Raw genomic sequence first — 19,293 nt, 5'->3', positions numbered from 1 at the left:
TTAAGTAGTCACATGGGGTAAAGGTCAATTACAGCTGAAATGTCCAGAACAAGGGAAATATCTTCATCACCTGCCCTGTTCTCTTGGTCTTCCCTGAGGATTATTCAGCCCAACCCATAGTCCTGTCATCTAAAGACATTTCCAGGATCAGGTACTGCAACCATGCTGGGAAGAAGAGGAACACTATGAGCCCTAAAAAGAGGGGAACCAGGAAGGACTCAAAATAACCCATGAAGAAGGGCAAGAATCTCTGCTGATGGCAACTGATACAGAGGCAATAAACCTGGGGAACATGAGAGAGACTGTTAGGAGCGGATGGGGAACCTCTCTGAGCCTAGACTTGAAGGGTGACAAAGGGCCTGAGCCAGGGTGACTAGAAAGGTGAGAAACTACGATGTCAGACAGAAATGGTTTTGGTATTTGGAAACAGAGAAAAGGTAAATGAGAGCACGACAGGCTTAACCATGAGCAAAGGGTCAGCTCCCAGGAGAGGCTGGAGACACTGACAGGGCCCTGAGTTTGACAGAGGGCTGTGGAGCCACAGCGAGGAGTCAAGCTTTAGTCCCAAGAACAAATGAATGCCAGCCGAGGTCTGAATGTCAGGACATGAAAAAAATCTCCCTTCAGATTTAACCTTATTCATAGAAGTCATCTGATTCTAAGCCTGTGATCCTGCCTCCATCCTACAGTTTTCCTTTTCATTTTTCATTCAGGGAGGACTGGGATCTAATTAAAATTCTAATTACCACCAGACACTCCCTCCAAACCAGAACTGCCACACACAGACACACAGCCACTTTGGCTAATCATTTCAGGGGTCAGTGTTGCTCACGCTCAGAGTTTCCGGTCTAGTCTCCCATCTCCATGTTACAAGTGGGCTCCCTCAGGCCCAGAGAGATGCTCTTTATGAGAAGGTCTGAGCTGAGTGAAGAGAACCGGGTATAACTGAATAATGAAACGGGAGGGGGAAGGGCAAGCGGGCCAGGTTTGTCCTTATTGCCCATTCCATTTAACACCAGGAACATCTGTCATGTATCTAAGCAAAAGAAATTTTTCTTTCAAGATTGGGTCAAACTGATACCAAGCAGGTAATTTTTTATTATAAGATTGCAGTAAAATATTTTAAAAATACAGAATTGCACATATCTATCCACTGGTACAAGAAACATTCTAAGAGGTCAGCTTAGAAATAGGATCTGAGCAATCTTTTTCATCATGAATAGAGAGGCTCTGTTGGAAGGTTCCAGGTCAAACCAGCCCATCCTTCCTCATTTGCACAGCAGTCAAAAAGGGACCCAGGTCAGCTACCTACGCGGGGTGAAGGGATGGGCTGACAGGAAAGGGGGGCCGTGCGGGGCACAAGGAGCGGCCGAGGAGATACGAGGACAGAGGGGCTGCGAGGGAAGGGGTCTCAGGAGCGGGGCGGGCTCTCCAGAATCCCAGGGCCGGGGAGAGGGCGCGGCCTCGCTGGGAGCAGGGGCGAGGGGCTCTGCCGCCAGTGGTCGAGAAGGCGACGCGGCGGGGAGGGGTGCAACTCCAACTCCTGAGAGGGCTTTACCTGGCGAGGCCAGAGGTAAAAAACGGTTTTAAGGAGGAAAATGTCGCTGGAGGCAGTGTCTACGTGTTTTGACCAGGGCCAAAACCACCTCAGTAACAAAGTCTGAAAAATACAGTCTTCCAAAGATTTGGGATTTATGGATGAACTCCATACCCCCATCAAAACATGGGATCTAATCAACATTTTCAGAACATTCAAAAACGGCAGATTACATGTTATTTTCAAAAACACATGTCAAGATCTATCCATCTTAGCAATATCTTCTTAGATGCACTTCTGTAGCCAACTCTCACACTTAGGTTTGTTTCAGAGCAGGCTGTTTAATATGAAATCTCGTAGGCATTCATTTCCTCACAGCTGAGTCAAAATCCTCAGCATGATCAGAAGCTCCCATCACTAGGACTTGGCACCTGGGATCTGTATCCAGTCCATCACAAAGACTCATAAACTGAGCTTTCATCATGGCTAGGCTTCATGGTCAGAAACTGAACATTCTCATGATCAGATTGCTCAAGTTCTAATCCCTGAACTCAATGTAAAGGTTTTCCCACACTTATTGCATTTGGGATGTGTGGCTCCAGTATGTTCCCCAACTTCTGATCTTTGGGTAAAAGCCTTGCGACACATTTTACATCTGTGTGCTTTCTCTTCACGATAAATATTCTGCCATCTAGTGATAAATGAACAATAACATGAAGCTTCGCCATATCCACCGCAATTTAAATCATGAAGTATTTGGTAAATCTAAGGCACAACCTAAAAGCTATTCAAACTTCAGTACATTAGTACTGTTTGGTGCAGTACAAACAACTTGACTACTGGTGCAAGGGGGACCTATGAGAAAAGGTTGCTCACATTCCTGGCACTGGTGATGAACTCTTTTAGAATGAGTAGATTTTCAACGGCCTGACCACATTCAGTATCATCTGCGCTCGATCCAGTGTGAATATTCTCATGAAGCATAAGATGTGAACCACTGCTGAAAGCACTGCAACCTCAATTGTATTTTCAAGGGCTCTCACCTCTGTACATCATCTGATGGCAAGTTAGGCTTGAAAGTACACTGAAGAATTTATCACACTCATTACATCTCTAATGTTTCTTTCCATTAGAAAAGACCCTGACGCCGGGAAAGATCAAAGGCAGGTGGAAAAGAGGATGAGATGGTTGGATGTCACCACGGACTCAATGGACAGGAGTTTGAGCAAGTCCTGGAGATGGTGAAGGGCAGGGAACCCGGCCTGCTGCAGTCCATAGGGTTGCCAAGAGTCCGAGAGGACTGAGCGACTTGACGACGACCCACTCCAGTATTCTTGCCTGGGAAATCCCAGGGACACAGGAGCCTGGCAGGCTACAGTCTGTGGGGAGCTCAAAGACATCTGACTGAGCACTGCGAACATTTTATATTTCTCTTTGATTCTAATGCTCATACAAGTAACCAGCATCACTGAAAATAACCTCCTGAAATGAAGAGTCTTTGTAGTCAGTTTACTACCATGGTCATATAAAACAGAAAGGACAGTAATACGCCTCTCTAACACTGGAGAAAGAACTCCAGCTCCAGCACCAGTCCCAAAGCTGAAATTCTGAACTAGTTCCTGAACACGTGATTTGATACTTATAAAATTATCAAGTGCCATGTCAAAATTAAAATGACCTTTTCCTTATAAATTACTACATATTTCGTGTACTGTATGTGTTACCTCAGGATCTTACCTCGAGAGGAAATCAGACCCTGGGCCTCTCACAGCAACGACCGAATTTATTTCGGCTAGAGGAAGGGGTCGGAGAATAGGGAGGTGCGAAGTGACTGGAGACCACGGATAGGGAGGAGAGGGGACCCCACGGGCGCAGCTTAACAACAAAAACAAAAACAAACAACTACCTCAGGTTCCCAATGGTCGGCCGCACCTACCAAGTCTCGGCTTCGGGAATTTGCTGCAGAATGGCTTGCATCTAAACGGAGACCAGAAACTCCTCAGCCACTGGTACCAGAACAGGAGGGGCGGGGCCGAGCGGACACCTGCTGTGTTCTTCCTATGGGTCCCAGGTATCTTGTCAGGGTTTAGAAGTACCTGAGGGTCTTTCCCGTCTTGTGTTGCATCATTGATTCCTCATAACTGTACCAGTTTTAAAGTAAAAACTTAATATCCTGTGGGATAATTGCGTTGGAAAGTCTGGGAAATGAAACCTGGTGTGGTGGCCGGGCTGGCGGTGGGGAGGGGTGGGTGGGGGTTGATGTGCGGTGGTGGCTGGACCCAGAAATATTCCTCCAATTAGAATTAATTTAAGCAGTTTAAGTACACAAGAACTGGCTTTGTGTAGGGGTGACAAGCTGGAATGTGAAACACACAGCTCTTAGTAACACCTCATAGTAACTCCTGTAAGGAAAAAACTATCTTGACATTCCACTTCTTCAAAGATCAACCTTATTAGTCACTGCAGCGGCCCAACGACAATGCACCCTGAGGGGAATGCAGGCTGGAGAGAAACAGGTACCGTTCTGAGCTTCAGACATAGTAGCCTTGGTAAATCAGCAACAGCCTCTTGGGCCCATCCTCCTCCTCAGGAAGTCCAGGTAAGTTTAGGCGAGTCTCTCCTGGTTTTCACATCTCCCAGTTATGCGGTGATGACCCCAAATTTTATTTGGCAGGGTATTAATGGTTAAAAGACACAGGAGGATCCTGGCTGAAAGACAGTGGGATTTGCTCAGTTGAAAGCCACTCACTGACACTTCCCTGGTGGTCCAGTGATAAAGAATCCATCATGCCAATGCCTGGGACACAGGTTTGATCCCTGGTCTGGGAGGATACCATGTGCCTTGGAGCAACTAAGCCCGAGCAACACAAGTACTGAGCGGGTGCTCTAAAGCTTGTGCTCTGCAACAAGAGTAGCTACAGCAGTGAGAAGCCAGCGCAGCAATCAGTGGTTCCTGCTTGCTGCAACTAGAGAAAGCCCACGTGCAGCAAAAAAGGCTCAGCACAGCCGAAAGAAAAAAAAGACATTGAGTGATCTGGACCGACCAAAACTAGGAGATTCAGAATGCCAGTCTCCAACCAAACACCAGCCACATTTCTGTATTTTATGTACAGAATTTATAACCCCTGCTCGACACAAGGAGAGAAAAGCCTGGGGCACAGTGAAGACCCAGCACAGCCAAAAATAAAACTTAAGTTATTAAAGAAGAGAGAAAATATTTCCTGTAATGAGAACTGCGTTCTTCTTTATAGAAACTGTTTCTGTTCCATGCTTATGATGAGGTAGCTTCAAATGCTTTTGAGAAAAACTTGTTTACATCATAATATACAAGTGACTACTTCCTCAACGTAATGGAATGTCAAAAATTACTAGATCATTTGATGGTAATTAGGCAGTTTTAACTTTTGTTTAAAAATTATATATCCTCTCTTTTCTTTGCTGTCTGTTTCCAAAAGCTCTGTCAGATGTGGACAACAAAGGAGACTAGAAAATAACATCTTGAGAAGACATTCCAACTTATTTTCACCAAAATTATCACCAACTTTGCACTATTTAGAAATATTTCTATGTGTATTAACTGACTGAACTCAAGTCCTGAAGGAACTTTCTTCATGTTTATAGGGCAGCTACTGTGTTCCCTGTCATTGTCTTATGTGCATTTGCACATTACAAAAGTCTCAAAATAACCCACTGACTTATGTATTTGTTAGTGGAAGGCAGAGAAGAAATGTAAATTAAACTTTAAATCTCGGTCACAACATGTGGACAGAAAAAAGAACGCTAAGGAAAAACTTGAAAAAACAAAAGAAATAGGGTAGCATGATTTGAGAGAATCGCATTGAAACATATCTATTACCATATGCAAAATAGATAGCCAGTGGGAGTCTGATATGTGACTGCATCCAGAGCCACTGCTCTGTGACAGCTTGGAGGGATAGCGTGGGGGAGGAGGGAGGGGACACACGAATGCCTATGGCCGATTCATGCTGAGGTATGGCAAACACCATCACAGTATTAAAAACTCAACAAAAAGGAAATTCTACTATAGCTGACAAGGAACTATGGAGCACACTTATTAATTTTCTAATGTTACATCAACATTTTAATATCCTTTGGAAAACTGGACTTCTATTTAGTATTTATTAATACTAAATATTTCCAAACATTACTGTTCATTAGGCTAGCGTAAAAATGTCTTAGGCAACAGATAGTAAATAGTAATTTTTCTGTTGAGTGAAACAGATAAATAGTAATTTACTACCATCTTCAACAACCATGTAGAACAATGGAACACATCTGTACAGCAGGAAAAGGAATTAACAAATTGATATCATGAGTAAACATTCAGTGTTTTGTTAAACAGTCTCACTGGTTTTTCTGATGTTTGACTATTGATACCTTTAGACTTTAAAACCAACCGCTTCCTATGCTGCCTATCTGGGCAGGCTGAGAAATTCCCATCAGGTTGGAAGTCTATAGTGCTCCAACTAGAAAGCTTCATCAGTTAACAAACATTCTCATAACATATCATCTGTTCCAGTATCCAGACCAAACTTTGGGTTTGGTTCCATCTTGTGCTTTCGGTGACTTCAAAGTAACAAGAACAAAAATGTTGGGGATCGAATGTATGAAATTTCCAGTTTATCAAACAAACAAAAAATGCCACCATGTAGTGTGCATTCCCAATTATTTCTGGGACTTCCCTGGTGACTCAGTGATAAGGATTCGGCCTGCCAATGCAGGAGACGAGGGCTCAATGCCTGGTCCAGAAATTCCCACATGCTGTGGAGCCACAGCATGAAATGACGACTCACTTAAGTATTCTTTCTTGGGAAATCCCATGAACATAAGAGCCAGATGGGCTACAGTCTACGGGATGCAAAGAGTCAGACACAATAGAGCACACACACATGCATGTGGCTAAGTGGTTAGCACAGAAAGTAAAAAGAAGTCCAATCAGGAAACTATTTTTACATCTCAAGGAAGGAGAAAGAGAACAAGCTACATACAGCTTTGGCAGAACAAAAGAGTTAAAATAAGAAAGATTCAGATCCTGCACACCCACTCCTGGGCATTTATCTGAAGAAAACCATAATTCAAAAAGACAGTGCACCCTAGTGTTCACTGCAGCACTATTTACAATAGGCACAGCATGGAAACAATCTAAATGCCCAGCAACAGAGGAACAGATAAAGAAGATGTGGTACATTATTTACAAGAATATCAGTCGTGTCCGACTCTTTGCGATCCCAGAGACTATAAAGTCCATGAAATTCTCCAGGCCAGAATACTGGAGTGGGTAGCCTTTCCCTTCTCCACGGGATCTTCTGAACCCAGGGATCAAACCCAGGTCTCTTGCATTGCAGGCAGACTGTTTACCAACTGAGCTATCAGGGAAGCCCGAATGAAACATTAACTCCTGCATAAAAAAAGAAAGAATGCCATTTGCAGGTACATGCATGGAACTAGAGATTATCATGTTATGACAAACCTAGACAGCATATTGAAAAGCAGAGACATTACTTTGCCAACAAAGGTCTGTCTAATCAAGGCTATGGTTTTTCCAGTGGTCATGTATGGATGTGAGAGTTGGACTATAAAGAAAGCTGAGCGCCAAAGAATTGATGCTTTTGATCGGGTAGAGAGGGAGGTGGGAGGGGGGATCAGGATGGGGAATACATGTAAATCCATGGCTAATTCATGTCAATGTATGACAAAAACCACTACAATATTTTAAAGTAATTAGCCTCCAACCAATAAAAATAAATGAAACAAAAAAAAAAAGAATTGATGCTTTTGAACTGTGATGTTGGAGAAGACTCTTGAAAGTCCCTTGGACTGCAGGGAGATCCAACCAGTCCATCCTAAAGGAGATCAGTCCTGGGTGTTCATTGGAGGGACTGATGTTGAAGCTGAAACTCCAATACTTTGGCCACCTGATGCAAAGAGCTGACTCACTGGAAAAGACCCTGATGCTGGAAAGGATTGAGGGCAGGAGGAGAAGGGGACAACAGAGGATGAGATGGTTAGATGGCATCATCAGCTCGATGGACATGGGTTTGGGTGGACTCCGGGAGTTGGTGATGGACAGGGAGGCCTGGTGTGCTGCGGTTCATGGGGTCGCAGAGTTGGACGTGACTGAGTGACTGAACTGAACTGAACTGAACACCTAATGAAGTCAACCCCTTCATCTAACTGATTGCTTTTCTGAGACCATCATGAAATACCTGTAAGAAAGCTATAAAACAAAACGCTTTTGAAACTTCTGCAGGAAAAGTCATAAATAGTAAAGTCATCTTCTTAAGAAAGCTCAAATAATTAAATATATATATATATCACATTTATATGGTTTCTCTCCAGTATGAATTCTCCAATGAACTACAAGATCTGCACTTTGACTAAAGGTCTTGCCACATATATCACATTTATATGGTTTCTCTCCAGTAGATAGACAGAGTGTCTGATGAACTATGGATGGAGGTTTGTGACACTGCACAGGAATCAAGACTATCCCCAAGAAAAATAAATGCAAAAAAGCAAAATGACTGTCTGAGGAGGGCTTATAAACAGCTGTGAAAAGAAGGGAAGCAAAAAGCAAAGGAGAAAAGGAAGATATACCCACTTGAATGCAGAGTTCCAAACAATAGCAAGGAGAGAGAATAAAGTCTTCCTCAGTGATCAATGCAAAGAAATAGAGGAAAAGAATAGAATGGGAAGGACTAGAGATCTCTTCAAGAAAATTAGAGATATCAAGGGAACATTTCATGCAAAGATGCGCTCAATAAAGGACAGAAATGGTAGGGACCTAACAGAAACAGAAGATATTAAGAGGTGGCAAGAATACACAGAACTGTACAAAAAAGATCTTCACGACCCAGATAATCATGATGGTGTGATCACTCACCTAGAGCCAGACATCCTGGAATGTGAAGTCAAGTGTCACTACGAACAAAGCTAGTGGAGGTGATGGAATTCCAGTTGAGCTATTTCAAATCCTGAAAGATGATGCTGTGAAACTGCTGCACTCTATATGCCAGCAAATTTGGAAAACTCAGCAGTGGCCACAGGACTGGAAAAGGTCAGTTTTCATTCCAATTGCAAAGAATGATCAAACTACCGCACAACTGCACTCATCTCACATGCTAGTAAAGTAATGCTTAAATTTCTCCAAGCCAGGCTTCAGAAATACGTGAACTGTGAACTTCCAGGTGTTCAAGCTGGTTTTAGAAAAGGCAGGGTGTCGGGAGCCGTCGGGGTGCGCCCAAACCGTGACAAGGTCACTGAACCAGAGAGAAACCTGCAAGGCAGCTCTTTCTCACACGGGGCTGCCCCAGGGGCCCAATATGTCCCCTCAGGAGCCACCGGGACAAGAAAGGAATCTGCAAGGCAGCTCTTCCCCTTGAGGTTGTCCCGGGGGCCCAGTATGTCCCTTTCTTCATCTTACTGTTGTTGGGCTTTCATTTTTGGAAATATAATATGTAGTAATAAGGCCTCGCTGGAAAAGTCCAAGCCTAATTAGAAATGCTCATGATTGCTCCGGCCTAGGACACGGAGCAAAACACCAAAAACACGAGTTTTTGACCATAAACATCAGGTCAAAAAGGAAAAGGCCACAGGCATAGTTTGGCTGCTTGGCTTAAAGGATTACAATGTTCTAGAATAGAAAAGAGTAGAGGCATTTAGGTTTAGGAGTAGATATACTGCTTCAGTTTACTTGCTCCTTGGTTGAGAGGGTTTTCATTATTGCTATTTCCTTGCTGCTATTTGTTCATTGTTTCCCTTTCTTTAAACAACATGGGATATTATGGGTATTTTTGTAGAATTAGAAAATGGGGTACATAGGATTTCAATAGAAGATTAATATTAACCAGCTTCACTGCCATTTTCTCACTATTAATAGAGGTGTTTTGCTGCTTTAGAGGTATTTTTGTTGTTTAATAGTTAATCATTGTAAATTGAGGTTTTGTGGTTTCAGGTAAAGAAAAATACCAGGGTTTTCACATGGTACTATTCTCAGAAATGTCAAACATATTTTTGTAGCCCTTCCCATGTATTGTTTTATTGTCTAAAGAATTCACACTATACCTGAAATTTGTGGAACACTGTTTTTGTCAGAGTGAAAATGTTAGGCCATTGAGGCAAGAAGACTAAAGTACAGGACATTCTAGGAAAAAACCCTGTAATCAGAAAAGTTCCAGATGAATGCATAGGGGAAAAACATGGGGAAAAAAATATTGACGGTAGCACAAACCAATATGTGATGTAATATGTGGTGACTTAAGGGGGAGGTAACGTTCATTCTATAAAAACTGAGCTGTCCTAAAAAAAAAAAAAAAAAATAGCTACCTCTTCTAGGCAACCTTCTGTGTGTGTCTGTCTTCTTTCTCGCCGACGCCACTCATCCCTTGGGTATTCCTGGACCCGCTGGGGCTGGACCCAACAGCAGAGGAACCAGAGATCAAATTGCCAACATCCACTGAATCGTCGAAAAAGCAAGAGAGTTCCAGAAAAACATCTATTTCTGCTTTATTGACTATGCCAAAGCCTTTGACGGTGTGGATCACAATAAAGTGTGGAAAATTCTGAAAGAGATGGGAATATCAGACTACTTGACCTGCCTCTTGAGAAACCTGTATGAAGGTCAGGAAGCAACAGTTAGAACTGGACATGGAACAACAGACTGGTTCCAAATAGGAAAAGGAGTACAAGGCTGTATATTGTCACCCTGCTCACTTAACTTATATGCAGAGTACATCATAAGAAACTCTGGGCTGGAGGAAGCACAAGCTGGAGTCAAGATTGCTGGGAGAAATATCAATAATCTCAGATATGCAGATGATACCACCCTTATGGCAGAAAGTGAAGAAGAAATAAAGAGCCTCTTGATGAAAGTGAAAGATGAAAGTGAAAAAGTTGGCTTAAAGCTCAACATTCAGAAAACTAAGATCATGGCATCTGGTCCCATCACTTCATGGCAAATAGATGCGGAACCAGTGGAAACAGTGGCTGACTTTATTTTTCTGGGCTCCAAAATCACTGCAGATGGTGACTGCAGCAATGAAATTAAAAGATGCTTGCTCCTTGGAAGAAAAGTTATGACCAATCTAGACAGCATATTAAAAAGCAGAGACATTACTTTGCCAACAAAGGTTCGTCTAGTCAAGGCCATGGTTTTTCCAGTGATTATGTATGGATGTGAGAGTTGGACTATAAAGAAAGCTGAGCGCCAAAGAATTGATGCTTTTGAACTGTGGTGTTGAAGAAGACTGTTCAGAGTCCCTTGGACTGCAAGGAGATCCAACCAGTCCATCCTAAAAGAGATCAGTCGTGGGTGTTCATTGGAAGGACTGATGTTGAAGCTGATACTTTGGCCACCTGATGTGAAGAGCTTACTCATTTGAAAAGACCCTGATGCTGGGAAAGACTGAGGGCAGAAGGAGAAGGGAACGACAGAGGATGAGATGGTTGGATAGCATCACCCATTCAACGGACATGGGTTTGGGTTGACTCCAGGAGTTGGTGATGGACAGGGAGGCCTGGCGTACCGCGGTTCATGGGGTCACAAAGAGTCAGACACGACTAAGTGACTGAACTGAACTGAACTCCAGTATGAATTCTCTGATCTGTAAGATGTGCATTTTGACTAAAGGCTTTGCCACATACATCACATTTATACGGTTTCTCTCCAGCATGAACTCCCAGATGAATTCTAAGGTGTGCGTTTTGAGTAAAGTACCGGTCACACACATCACATTTATATGGTTTCTCTCCAGTGTGAATTCTCCAATGAACTGTAAGATAAAGCCTGTAACAGAAGGCTTTGCCACATAAATTACATTTATACGATTTCTTTCCTCTATGAACTGCTTGATGGTTGGTTAGAGCTGAATATGCATTGAAATCTTGGTCACATTCATTACATTTGTAAGTATTCTCTCTAGTATGAATTCTCTGAAGAATTCCAAGGCTTGCATTTTGAGTAAAGCATTGGCCACAAATATCCCACTTATATGGTTTCTCTCCAGTATGAATTCTCTGACGAACTAGAAAGTTTGTGGTCTGAATACAGGCCTTGCCACACACATCACATTTATATGGTTGCTCTCCAGTATGAATTCTCTGATGAACTGCAAGGTATGCATTTTGACTAAAGGCCTTGTCACATATATCACAATTATATGATGTCTCTACAGTATGAACTCCCCGATGAATTCCAAGGTGTGCATTTTTAGTAAAGCACGAGCAACATGCATCATATTTATATGGTTTCTCTCCAGTATGAATTCTCCAATGAACTGTAAAATAAGATCTGTAACTAAAGGCGTTGCCACGTACATTTAAAAGGTTTCTCTCTTATATGTCTTAACTGCTTGATGGTCAGTTAAGACTACACGTGCACTAAAAGCTTTACCACACTCATTACATTTCTATGGTTTCTCTACATTATGTATTGATGAATTATAAGGCCCAACTCCAACTGAAGACTTTGCCACACTTCTTCCATTTGTAAGGTTTCTTTCCGGTATGAATTCTCTGATGAATTCCAAGGTGTGAATATTGATTAAAGCATTAAAGACAGAAAGAACAATACTTCACAAATTCATTCACTCTCTGCCTTCTTCTGAATGCATAAGGAATAGTACTATATGCAAATACCTATTACTTTTAAAGAACTACTAAACCAAGACCGTAGGGGTAGAAAATAGGAAATTGGGTATTTCAAAAGGTTGAAATCAACTTTATAAATACTTAAGCTCTGGAAAAACTCCTTGTGTATCATGTAGTGGGCAAATCACCTGAAGAAAGGACAAGTTTAAATTCCTAATGCCAATCATGAGGCTTTTCATGTCTGAGTCAACAGGGCTTTGACCTCAGTCACGAAAAACAGGCTACCAAGAGGCATACAGAGAAAATGCAGAGACACACCCCTAGGGCAGATCCCAAACTTCAGAGGCAAGTTATCCTTACCCACAGAGAGCACATTTCTGAGGGTCTCCATCATCACATCCCTGTACAAGGCCCCCTGAACAGGGTACAGGCATTCCCATTCCTCAGGAGTGAATCTGATGGCCACATCCTTGAAGGTCAACTGTCCCTGATATGAAAATACATTTCACCAATAGGCCCTGAGCAGAGTTTTTATTTTCACACAAAAGGAGAAATGGAAAAAGTGGTAAGGATCATTTCAGTAGAAATAATATTCTGATAAATCCATGGAAAGCTATTTGGAGCAAATTCTTGATCTCTAATTGCCTACATTAAACATTGTTTCCGAAATAAATAATGAATCAAAATTAGTAAAGTTGGGACTTTCCTGGTGATCCAGTGCTTAAGACCCTGCATTTCTACTGCAGGGGTTTTAGGTTCAATTCCTCCTCAGGAACTAAGATCCTACAAGATGCAACTTGCAACCAAGAAGAAAAGACAAAAAATATTAGTAAACTTGATTTCATGGTTTAAATAGACAATGGAAAGAATAAAAAAAAAAAAAAATGGAAAGAATTAAAAAAAGAAAAAAAAAAAAAGAAACTGAAAAAGAAGAAAAAAGATAAAACAGACAATGATACGAAACACCATCTAGTCCTGAGATCTCTTTCTGAACTTTCCATTCCATTCCCAAACACTTAAGATTTCAAGGAGGTGCTCATTTAGTTTTAAATGTACTATAAAAAGTCAGAACTGATTTCTACTCATTGGCCTCTTTGGCAGATTTTACCACGTACTGTACATGTTAATACCTGAGGTCCACGTACCGCTTCTTTACCCTGGTTGACAGAGAGCAGACAGTGCATCCAGATGGGCCCTAAACAGTGCCTGCTGCGCAACAGCACTGAGACCCCGTCTCCAACTCATGGGTGAGAAGCCCTGCCCAGGACAGTGCCCAGGGGAGCCTCTTCACAAGGGCCAGGTCACCGGGTCATGGGGAGATGGGATCTAAGTGGAGACGACAGGCCCTGAGGGAAGGCCCCGGGTGAGTGTGCGTGTACAGGTCAGACAGGACACTCCAGAGTCAGACACGATTAGCAAGTCCAGGGAAGGGCATTTCAGGAAGGCAGTGTGAGAATCCACTGAGAATATGACCTTACCTGAGAAAGAGCCATGCCTGACTCCTCTTCTTTCCTCTTCTGGGCTTCTTCGTCCACGAGTCTTCACAGTTCTATTATGAAAGTTGAAAACATGCTGTTTAATGCTTAGAGTCAACACATCCCCTTCCTGAGCCCCAACCACACACTCAGGGAAGCCCTCACCGTGTGGAACAGACAGTCCCCTAGGCCCACTGTCTCAGGAGGGACTCAGGACAATCAACTCCCGCACAGAGACCAACATGGGACTTTCCCACACTTTCCCTCGGATCACACTCCCCTCCTGGTGAGGCCTCATGCACACAGCAGCAGGGGCACCTCCGCTGACCCCATGATCCCCTTCAGGTCACACAGCAGGCGGGGTTCAGCCCCACTCAGAACAGAGCGCCCTCCCCGCCCCGGGGGCCTGATCTCAGTCTCAGAAGTAGAGGCTAAGAGCCCTGGTGCTCAATGCAGGATCCAGATCGTTATTATCTGCAGCTCTGTGCACATTCCTGGGGCAAGGCCCCACACAAAAACCTGAGGAGCATGTCTGATGGGGGAAGAGATGACTAATGAAAGGAGTATGTGTGCACATACCATACACCCTGTGACCATGTGACATATGTGTACACTATGAAATATTTATCACAAACCACTAACCAACACATCCATCACCTCCAAATTCCCATGTTCTGTGTGTGGTGACAACACTGAGGACGTACTCTCCTGACAAATTCCCAGCAAGCAGTAACAGAAGAGGATTAACTACAGTCAGCATGCTGCGCATACCTCCCCAGGACGCACTCATTTCACAACTCAAAGTCGGTAGCTTTTGACCAACATCTCCCCATCTTCCAGACCTTCCAAATGACCACCATCTTACCCTCTGGTACTGTGAGTTTCGTTTTTCTTACATTCCATATAATGGAAGGACATACAATACCAGTCTTTCCCTGTCTGTCTTAATTCACTTACCGTAATATTCTCTACATTCATCCAAGTTCTCCCAAGTGAGACAAATCTCCATAATTGTTTACAAGAAAGTCGCTACTGAACGAACAAATCTTTATCCCAAGCTACAAGAAAATTAAATGTAAAGAAAGCAGAAAGCCAAAAGTAAAACCATCACAAAGAACATGGTGAAAGTTGCTTGAAAAGGCAACTTTTCAAAGAGTCAGTTCTTGCCCCATTTTTTCTCTCACATACCTCTACTCCTCACCAGGAATAGGGAAGGGGGTGACCCACACCTGAGAGAATCAAGTCCCTGCCCCAGTCCCCACCTCAACAGGCTCTACACATGCATGCTCTTTTAATACAAATAATTACAAAATACACATGCCTCACAGACAGAAGCTTTGCAATTCTCATTCTTATCTGCACAATTTAAAGAAGCAAGATCTGCATTAGATTTTAAAGTCCAAAATCAATGTATGACGACTTAATAATTCTGAGCCAACTGCTTCAGCACTCTCTGGATCTAGTCCCCACCATCACCTGCACACTAGCTGTTTCCACTTCATTTGGTTGATCTGTTTCCCTACTTCTTTCTACATCTCCCTTTCTCTGCTCTCATCTCTGCTCTCCTGCTGTCCCTTCCTCCACTCTACTTCTTCCCTGCCTCCCATCCCGCCTCTCTCTGCCATCTGTTCGCCTTCAAGTTGCTTTCTCTCCACCCTCCCTGGTGAGCCTCAATTTCCCTGCATTTCTGCCTTTCTTCCTCCATCTCTGCCCTCCCTTCCTCCCAACTCTCTGGCACTCCCAAGTGGCTATGCTTCCTTTCAGCTCGCTTTTTTTCTCAGCTCCTCCAATCACTAGGAGTCCCCTTTCTCTCCCAGCAGGATATTGCTGCTCTGGGCCCAACTCTAGTATCGCCGTCGCGGGCTGTCTCCGTGAACTGCATCTCCACTGTCGCCCTCTTTGGGAGCCCTGATTTACAGCCCCTCTCCCTTGAAGGCTATAGTAGGGCGCGGCAGAGGACGAGATGGGGAGATACCATCCCTGGCTCAACGGATGGATTTGAGAAAACTCTAGGCGATACAGGGCTCGCAAAGAGTCGGAATGAACAACCAACCACACCTCCCTATGTTGCTCACCGTTAACTCTCCGGAGATCCTGCTTTTTTCTGAATTTCTCTCCTTTCCCCACCCGCTCCCTACAAGGCTCATTCTCTTTCACGAAGCTGTCTCTTCCAAGTTCCTCACAATCCTCTTCACTGCCATCGCTTGTCCCACATGCTTTTCTCAATTTTCCATTTCTCTAGGAGTCGCTGTCTGCTACTCCGGATCCCGCCTTCCGCCCACTATTTACAGGGTAGGAGACTGAATAAGAAAGGCCCTCCCGCAAGAGCCAAATTCCGGCGGCTGGTATGTGGGGCCGAAGAACCATGGGTGTCACGTGGCTGGCTCACCTCGCGCCACCAGGGATCAGGGGAAAAGTCACTCTGAAGGTCAGAAGGACCGGCCTGAGGAGACGTGAGGAGAGAGGGCTGGGAAGGAGAGGGGTCTCAGGAGCGGGGCGGGCTCTCCAGAATCCCAGGACCGGGGAGAGAACGCGGCCTCTCCGGGAGCGGGCCGGCCGGCGAGGCCTCCAGGGCCCGAGGAGGAGAGGCTGAAGAACGTGGAGCGAATAAACCACCTCGCCTAATAGAATTGTATGTGGTGCAGAAAGGGTAGACAGGTCAGTGAGGTCAGTAAACGGTTTTAAACCGGGAAAAGGTGCGAAACGCAACGTTTCAGCGTTCCAAAAGCAGGAACCAGCTTCAGTGCGGGCTTTAAACCAAAAGGCAGGCGCCCCTTCGCCGCTTACGGAGACGTCTGAATTTACTGGGGGTGGTGGGGCGGGAGCGGGGATTTAGAGTCAGTAGCGACCCTCAGACCCGGGGTACAAAGAAAAGGAGACTGCGAGAGGCAGGTCCGACTCCAAAGTCAGAAACTCACGGTAAGCTGGGACCTCCACTCGCTGCTCTCCGCTGCCACGCGAGTCACGGTGCGCGCACGCGCAGACAAATAGCTGAACGGCTGGAGGCGGGGCCAGGCCGTCAGAGGGTGGGTGGTGGAGACAAGCGCGACCAGCAGAGGGCCTTTGAAAGGTGAGGCGGCATCTCGCTGCGCAGCGGGCGGGTCGTCTCGGCGCGGAGGGAGGGGCGGGGCGGAGCGGAGCGTCCCGGCGCGGCGGGGCGGGGCGACTCGGCGCGGGGGGAGGAGCGGGGCGGGGCGCTCAGTGGGGAGAAGCGTGGCGGCGCAGCGGGCGGAGGAAACTAATTCGATACTGTAATCACTGTTAAAGGGGACTGCAGGCTGGGGACTTCTCCTTGGAAGGAAAGTTATGATAGAACTAGATGGTGTATTAAAAAGCAAAGGAATCACGTTGCCAGCAAAGGAATCACGTTGCCAACAAAGGTCCCTATAGACAAACTATGGTTTTTCCAGTAGTCAGCCTGGGATGTGATTTAAAAAGGGATGTGAGAGTTGGTCCATAAAGAAGGCTGAGCAGAGAAAAATTGATGCTTTTGGATTGTGGTGCTGGAGATCAGTCTTGAGAGCCCTTTGGAGGGCAAGGAGATCAAACCTGTCAATCTGAAAGGAGACCAACGGTGAATATTCATTGGAAGGACGGATGCTGAAGCTGAGGCTCCAATACTTTGACCACATGATGCAAATATCGGACTCATTGGAAAAGACCTCGAGGCTGGGAAAGATTGAAGGCAGGAGGAGAATGGAATGATAGAGGACGAGACGGTTAGATGGCATCACCAACTCAATGGACATGAGTTTGAGCAAACTCCAGGAGATGGTGAAAGACAGGGAAGCCTGGCATGCTGCAGCCCACGAGGCTGCAATGAGTCAGTCATGGCTGAGCTACTAAATAACAGTAACAACAACACATCACTGATAGGGCATAGACTGGGAATTCGTGGAGGGTGTGTCTGGTTTTTTCCCGGGGAAACAGGGGGCCTAGTGGGGGGTCTTAAGTCAGTGATAATGGGGAGGGGTGGCTCTTGGCAGTAAGCCTTTTCCTGGAAGTGAAGTGGGAGAATTTTTTAATCTTTGCTCTTTTCCATAATTACAGGATCTGAAGTAAGCTTCAACTCTGTCATCATAAGCTATAATGAAGGAGGAAACAGACAGAGCTGGACTCAGTCTTAGGCCAGGCTGCAAACATTAGGCTACACGCGTGGTCACTCTCCCAATGGACTCTGAACTTTGTGCCCGGTGTCTATAGAAGTGGCATACCAATGGGAAACCAGACCCCCTGGATAAAAGAGCCTCAGGACTTGTACTTGGACTCGCCGTTGCCTAAAAGAATATGTTGGTTCCCTCCCCCGTCCGGCAGGCCGCGGGTGGATTGCTCCGCGCTCCGCGGTTCCCTGGCTGCGCGCGCAGGCTGTGGGCCTTTTGCTTCCCGCCGCGGCAGCGTCGGCGCTGGCCAGACGGATCCCAGCGGTCGACCTCCCGGAGCGGCATGCCGCGCTGAGGCGCGGTGGATCCCGCGGCGCCATGAACCTCCTGCCCTGCAACCCGCACGGCAACGGGCTGCTCTACGCCTTCAACCAGGACCATGGATGCTTTGCGTGTGGGATGGAAAATGGATTCCGAGTCTATAACACCGATCCACTGAAGGAAAAGGAGAAGCAAGAATTTATAGAAGGAGGAGTTGGCCATATTGAAATGTTGTTTCGCTGCAACTATTTAGCTTTAGTTGGTGGTGGGAAAAAGCCAAAATACCCTCCAAACAAAGTGATGATTTGGGATGACCTGAAGAAGAAAACTGTGATTGAAATAGAATTTTCTACTGAAGTCAAGGCTGCCAAATTACGGCGAGATAGAATTGTGGTTGTTTTGGACTCTATGATCAAAGTGTTTACATTCACACATAATCCCCATCAGTTACACGTCTTTGAAACCTGCTATAACCCTAAAGGTCTCTGTGTCCTGTGCCCCAACAGTAACAACTCGCTCCTGGCCTTCCCGGGCACGCACACGGGCCACGTGCAGCTTGTGGACCTGGCCAGCACCGAGAAGCCACCGGTGGACATTCCCGCCCAGGAGGGCGTCCTGAGCTGCATTGCTCTCAATCTGCAGGGAACAAGACTTGCGACCGCCTCTGAGAAAGGGACCCTTATACGAATATTTGATACTTCATCAGGGCATTTAATCCAGGAACTACGAAGAGGATCTCAAGCAGCTAATATTTATTGCATTAACTTCAATCAGGGCGCTTCCCTCATCTGTGTGTCCAGTGACCACGGCACGGTGCACATTTTTGCAGCCGAAGATCCGAAAAGGAATAAACAATCAAGTTTGGCATCGGCCAGTTTCCTTCCAAAATACTTCAGTTCCAAGTGGAGTTTCTCCAAGTTTCAAGTCCCCTCAGGCTCTCCATGCATTTGTGCCTTTGGAACAGAGCCAAACGCTGTCATTGCGATCTGTGCGGACGGCAGCTACTACAAGTTCCTGTTCAACCCCAAGGGAGAGTGCGTCCGGGAGGTGTATGCGCAGTTCCTGGAGATGACGGACGACAAGCTTTGACCCTTCACCGGGAGCACGAGCACCGCGGCCCCTGGGCGCCCAGCGGCCCCTCGAGCTCCTGGGGCTGGTGACGATGGGCCGGAGGGACGGCCCGGGACCTTGTCGTGAAGCCACTCATGGCTGTTTTCCGAAGCCAGGCCTCCTGAGTCCAATGTTAAAGGAA

At 45.4% G+C, this 19,293-nt stretch overlaps 2 protein-coding genes across 3 annotated transcripts in view; one reads left to right on the top strand and one right to left on the bottom strand.

Moving 5' to 3' along the window:
• Positions 1–16,577, bottom strand: part of LOC133054765 (zinc finger protein 347-like) — a 34,751-nt gene extending 18,174 nt beyond the window's left edge. The window contains exons 1-2 of one of the 2 annotated variants that reach the window (XM_061140071.1): positions 16,539–16,577; positions 13,624–13,694 (exon numbers count right to left, since the gene is read on the bottom strand). The gene's annotated coding sequence lies outside the window, so the exon portion shown is untranslated. Of the gene's footprint in view, positions 1–12,505; positions 12,900–13,623; positions 13,695–16,538 lie in introns of those variants that run through there. The other variant, XM_061140072.1, reaches the window with a different exon arrangement.
• Positions 16,578–18,083: 1,506 nt separating this feature from the next.
• Positions 18,084–19,293, top strand: LOC133054784 (WD repeat domain phosphoinositide-interacting protein 3-like). The gene has a single exon (XM_061140104.1). The coding sequence runs from the start codon at positions 18,099–18,101 to the stop codon at positions 19,128–19,130; it is 1,032 nt and encodes a 343-aa protein (XP_060996087.1). The 5' UTR covers positions 18,084–18,098; the 3' UTR covers positions 19,131–19,293.

Source organism: Dama dama, chromosome 4 (genome assembly GCF_033118175.1).
Source record: "Dama dama isolate Ldn47 chromosome 4, ASM3311817v1, whole genome shotgun sequence".
NCBI classification, from domain to species: domain Eukaryota; kingdom Metazoa; phylum Chordata; class Mammalia; order Artiodactyla; family Cervidae; genus Dama; species Dama dama.
The sequence above is the reverse complement of the archived record's forward strand: the minus strand, read 5'-3'. Positions and strand labels throughout refer to the sequence as shown.

Bases quoted from the DNA above. Each gene is read 5' to 3' on its own strand.
- LOC133054784 (XM_061140104.1), top strand. From the start codon at position 18,099: ATGAACCTCCTGCCCTGCAACCCGCACGGCAACGGGCTGCTCTACGCC.